This window comes from Polyodon spathula, chromosome 21 (genome assembly GCF_017654505.1).
Source record: "Polyodon spathula isolate WHYD16114869_AA chromosome 21, ASM1765450v1, whole genome shotgun sequence".
NCBI lineage: Eukaryota > Metazoa > Chordata > Actinopteri > Acipenseriformes > Polyodontidae > Polyodon > Polyodon spathula.
The window spans coordinates 5,146,951-5,152,950 of NC_054554.1; the positions used below are offsets into that span (position 1 = coordinate 5,146,951).

A 6,000-nucleotide genomic window follows, 5' to 3' on the forward strand; every position below is an offset into this window, starting at 1 on the left:
CCAAACTCCTCAATAATGTGATCCAAGTCATTGTTTTATTACTATAATATCTCAAAAAGCCCTGCAAATGTCTGTGATATTCTTTGAGCGCTGGATGCAGAAGCAGCTACCTCCTTTGTTATGTCCGTGTTATCTCTGTAATGCATGGAGCATTACGCCCCCTTTTTTTCTGTTTCGGTTTTATATTGGTAACCCAACCACACCCTGTTTACCAAATTTGACGACAATGTTTCATAACATGGTCATACATAACATGCTGTTTGTTATTATTTCATGGTTTAACAAAATGCTGGGTAAACTTGATAATTGGTGAATGCATAGTTTATTTTAAAATATTGAAACTAATTAAACCGGGGACAGATGTTAAAATACAAATGTGGTGCCTGTTTGAAAATGGGATCAAATTTACAAACAGACTCCTTGTGTTCGCAAAAGAGATATTCCTTCCTGGGAAGCTGTTGACAGAAATGTGTTTTCAGTTCAGTTGCTCTTTTATAGTGTTCTAAGACTTGTGGGAGAGGTCTGAAGAAGCGAGATGTCTACTGCAGTAGCACCAATCTGTCAAACAAGCCCAGCATCCTTGTGGATAGCATGTGCAGCCAAGATCAGAAACCCAAAGCCCAGGAGACATGTGTGCTGAGACGCTGCCCGAAAAATGACAGACTGGAGTGGGTGACATCAGCATGGAGCGAGGTATTGCTATAGAAATGACAAGACCCACAGATTGCATTTGCAATAAGAAATTAGCAAGAGAAAGGCTCTAACTATCGCATATGTTGGAAAATACTGTAGTACAGCCAACAAAGAGATTATCAATGCATATAAGTCAGAAATGTTGCATATGTGGGTCACATCATAAACAATAGGTAACAAATCATCAGTTTCCTGTTTTCCAAAAAATATGGATATGAACTAATAACTGAACTTAATTGATTGATTGGAAATAATACAAAAATCCATAATTAAAAAAAATAAAATCCATTGTCTTCATTCCAGTGTTCAACAAGCTGTGGTCCAGGGGTTCAGAAAAGGGAACTGAAGTGTAGTGAGAAAGAAGCTCCCGGCAAATACATTGAATTCCTCCAGAGAAGATGTCGTAACTTACAGAAGCCCATTGTGGAACTGGAGCAAGCCTGCAACAAGGGGTCCTGCTCAGGTCCAAGACTCCCTCCAGAACGGACCGTCAGTATGGTTGTGTCAGGATGGTATTCGTCCCCTTGGCAACAGGTATAAAAACACTTGGATAGCTATGGTAAATATTTGTTTTAGTTTAACAGAGGATAAATACTTATGTAATTTCACAGGTCTCTGCATTTTCAATCCAAATATCTCATAATCGCTGTACAGCTGTAAAACTGTACATCTGAAAAGGTGTCAGAACAGCAGTAACCCTAGGAGAGTTTTTTTAAAGTCAGCATCAATCTTTGGCAGTTGAGTTCTATAGGCTTGGGGCATAGCAGTAATTAAAAGTGTCAGATGCTACCGTGTGTCATGTTGTAGTCTCAGTCTGACGTGACTTTGTCTTTGTGCAGTGCACAGTGTCTTGTGGAGGAGGGGTGCAGACGCGGAGTGTGCAGTGTCTCAGGCAGGGCAGACCATCAGGTGGGTGTCAGCATCACCAGAGACCTACCACCTCCAGAGCCTGCAACACCAACTTCTGTCCGGCACCCAAGAGGAAAGGTATTACCACATGGTACATGGCCATTGCAGTTGATATGCATTCACTTTAGATGCTCTTTCTCCTACACATTGGTTATAAATGGAATTTTTGCTGAAACAGTACAGTAGTGTTTTTGACTGAGATATTAACGCAGCATACAATTAAAATGTGGTTAATAGCTTTATATCAATTGATTGTTGTTTCTTATAGATGATCAGTCCTGCATTGACTTCTTCAGCTGGTGCCATCTGGTTCCTCAGCATGGTGTGTGCAACCACAAATTCTATGGACAGCAGTGCTGCAAATCGTGTACCAGGAAGACACGGTAGCGAATCACATTTAATTCTACATTCACACCAACCATTCTCTTTTTTCAGTCTGGAGTTTATTCACTTAAAAACTCCAAAAGAGACAGTGTGTGGAAACCTGTTGGGGAAGCAGTACATGGTAGACTGCAGCACAGACTTTGTCCTGGAGTACTTGACTGCTGCACCTATCAAAACACTGCTCCAAAACTGGGTTCTAACAGAATGCTATGGATGATAGCGGTATAATGCACTGCTACTGGTGCTTGCATTTGTCAGTGACTCATTGATCCCCTGCACGTTTGAGAACTGGAAATATGAGACTATGTAGGATTTCATCTTTTATGCTGAGAAGAGTGATTTTGAAACCCTTTAACAAGTAAACTACATATTTCTGTAATGGCTTTTCCTTTAGACCACACACTGTGGATCAGTTATGTTTAGACACCATTTATGAATTGTCTTTGCTGAACAGGTTAATTCTTGGATTGTCCAGCAGTATGCAGGGTATATGTTCAACTCGGTACTTGTAATTTATACAGCATATGACTGCTAAGTGTAAATGCACTTAATTAGATAATTTATTTTTGTTGTGCTTGTTTTTGTAACATAACTGTATACACAGAAAACAATGCTGACTGAGAAATAGTGACAAGAGCCGTGTAACGCAACATTAAAACACATACATACAATAACAACAGTTTAGCATGCCAAAAGTAAAATGTTCAATGCTAGGATTATTTTTCTTTATTTCCTTTAGTTGGCTGTCCATATGTTTTCATGTATCAAGTTTTTATGCTTTATCAGATGCACATGATTGCACAATGAAGCAGTTAAATATTACTATGCCTCATTAGATGCTGTTCAAGCAATGAATTCCCTAAAGTACTTCATTCATTGTTCATGTTGTTTCATTAAAAAACGTTGTACATTTTGATGTTGCCAATATGAGTAGTTGCCTTTTAGCCACACATGTTTGACCTGATATGGGGAAAAAAGCTGACAGCATTAGCGATCCAGACCAACTACCGTACAAGCCAGGCTTCATCCAACTGTAGTTTTCTGGAGTCTCAACAATTGCTTTTTATTGGACAAAGATCTTTTTGTAAGTCATGATTAGCCAGCTCAGCACTAATGTTGTACAGTGGGCAGTTAAGTTTAGGGGTTTGTCTTTCTTCAACCAATTTAATATGGTCATGTTTGCTTAAAGATGAATGATGTGCAAACAGATGCAGCAACGTTATGTTTGGTCTTGGCAATTTGTTTTTCTCCCAGTTTATGTTTTGTACTCATCTCATTTAAGATGATCATGTTTTGTATGTTGGTCTACATCCTCCTGTTTATTGTTAAAAAAAAAAAAAAAAAAAAAGTAATTTATTGATATGTTTAGTGTCTCCTTATGTTTGGAGTAAATGTCCTGTATCAATGGCAATACCCCTAACAACATGATTTATTGTGATTTTATGTGGTTTCTTTTTGTCTTTTCACAATATGCTGTAAAATAGCACCATGTACTGTTATGTGTCGTATTTAATTATTTTTTAAAACTTTTATAATAAAATGTTATGACATGTTTACACATCGGCGAATGTAACTCATTCACTTCAATGCAACAGATGGCACAGAAGAAATATACATATCTGGCTTGTACAATACATAATGTAAAACACCCTTTAAACTGAAGAGTGCCTTAAATTACCCTGAGAAACATTGCTGACACTGTGAATTATTCATTTAAAAAGTAATTTTTCTAAAATATGTAGTTTGGATGTATGGTAAGTGATGTTGTTTTTTCTTCATGGGTTCATGTTCAAATTTTCTTAATGTTTTTTTCACAATGTAGGCTTCGCATTGAGCCTGTGGAACAGTTTAATAATTGCTTGCTGTGTACAGCGTGCTACTTCTTACAGCTCCTCTGTGTACAGCTGTGGCCAAAAGTTTTGCATCATCTAGAATTTTAGGATTGAGACATAACAGAATTTAGATATTTTATTTATCATGTAATCAAAGAAACTACAAAAAATGATATCGTAAGAGTCTACCGGAAGCCATAATAGTATTTCATGTTAAATTTCAAAATGTCACATTTTTCAGTTTTTTTCAGTATTTCGTTATGTATAAGGAAAACTACAAAGCCATATGTAATTAAATATGTTAACGTAATATTGTTCAGCAGGTCTCATTCGACTTTATGAAGCAGAATTACTTAATTCAAAACCTTTGGCCATAGCTGCACACTGTTTAGTATATCTCCTATACAAATAAGCCTTTTTTTTTTTTTAAACCATTGGTGAGTTATAATTAGTTCATGTTGTAAGTCATATAAAACAAGGCACAACAACACCTAATTTCCATTCTGGATTGTTAACAAACTTATTTTTGCAGTGTGTTTATTGACATTGCAAGCTGACCCCATCCTGAAATATACCAAAATGTTTTCCATATACTGTTCACATTTTAATAAGAAGCAGTTATGCTGTCAGTCTGACAGCCATGCAGCATTACAATGGCTAACCAGTGCCTGAGGTTGACTGAGGTTATAGCAGCATCCACTACTACATACTGGTCTCAGAAGATGAATGTGGATTGTGTACTAGAGAGTACTTGAATGTGAACTACTTTGTAATTGGAAACAATCTCATTTTTAATTGTAGGATGCTCGGTGAGCATGGTGCTGGTTTGAGCATATACAGCTATGACCAAACGTTTTCCATCACGTGGCATTTCGAAATCTAACAGGAAATGCTGTACTACTATTATGGCTTCCGGTAGACTTTTACAATACAATTTTGTAGTTCCTCTGATTTACATGATGTTAAATAATAAAATAAAAATTATGTTCACATAGTTGTGTTTTTTTTTTTTTTTTTTTTTTGAATTATGTCTCAATCCTAAAATTGTAGGTGATGTAAAACTTCTGGCCACAGCTGTACACATAGTGACACTACTTTCTGAGTCCTAACAATACAAAGATATATCTTCCCTGTATTCGGTTGGTAGTTTCCATCAGGCATATGCTATGATAATCATATCAAAGACATACCATGGTCACCTCTGTGTTATGATTAGAAGGTGATTTACAAGTCTGATGGAATTTTGTTTGACAGAATTGGGTTTCTAGTGTGCAGCACATTTTCTAGAATCAGTTGCTCTTAAAACCTTCCGACTTTGTAAACCTGATTGGTGGCATTAACCTTTTGTCTGAATCCAGACTATAGACTGATTTATATGACACTAAATGCACTTTACTAGTCCCTTGAGTGCTTTTGAGTGTTAAGGAATTAAATAGATTTAAATATACTGCTGCTACTGACTAGGCATTTGGTCTATAAAAAGTGGGGGACAAAAGAATTGAAGTTCACTAAAACTCAAAGTACACATTTAAGGATCTGCAATTAGACAAAAAGGAGATGGAAATTGTGAAACTTGTAAAGGCTGATTTTTTTTTTTTGTTCATATTTATATGCCAAATATGAAATATAAGCAAAAACCTAAACGGAATAAAAAGGAGGCTGTGGTAATACTGATAGTTCTAATATGAGGTAAATAAAAGGATTTGAAAATATTGATTAGCACTACTTTATCTTTTGTCAACCTCTGCATTTCCCCTAGTCAACAGAAGAGTACGATCTCAGTTTTATAAACGTATTGCATCTGCTAGCTTCTCAGTACCAGTGATGTACTGTTGTGCTCCCGATTGATAATTGTATAAACCCTGACTGACCATTTATTTTACAGTACATCAAACATTGTACCAAGCTGTTGTGTGCCATTTGTTACTGTGTGTTTTTTTTAACAGACAGCTGACAAAAAGTGTCTTCCCCCATGATGAGGTAGATATACATATGTATGGGAACACAAGATAGAAAAATAAATATTACTTGTGTCCTAAATTGAACCCTTCAGCAGATCCGTCCTACTTGTTCAAGGTTTTTTGATATTTGGCTTATTGGTTTTCTATTCTTTTAGTCCAAGAAAGTCATTGTTAGGTTATAAGTAGACCCTCTATTTGCAATACAGTATGATTGATGCATG

The 6,000-nt window shown here is 36.3% G+C and overlaps 1 protein-coding gene across 1 annotated transcript in view; it reads left to right on the plus strand.

The window, feature by feature from the left end:
* LOC121296097 (A disintegrin and metalloproteinase with thrombospondin motifs 18-like) overlaps nt 1-3,627 on the plus strand; it is a 45,281-nt gene extending 41,654 nt beyond the window's left edge. Inside the window, exons 20-23 of the mRNA XM_041221297.1 lie at nt 499-693; nt 997-1,227; nt 1,533-1,680; nt 1,871-3,627. Of these exons, the coding sequence (XP_041077231.1) occupies nt 499-693; nt 997-1,227; nt 1,533-1,680; nt 1,871-1,989 (693 nt within the window). The 3' untranslated portion in view covers nt 1,990-3,627. The remainder of the gene's footprint in view (nt 1-498; nt 694-996; nt 1,228-1,532; nt 1,681-1,870) is intronic.
* Nucleotides 3,628-6,000: the final 2,373 nt, after the last annotated feature.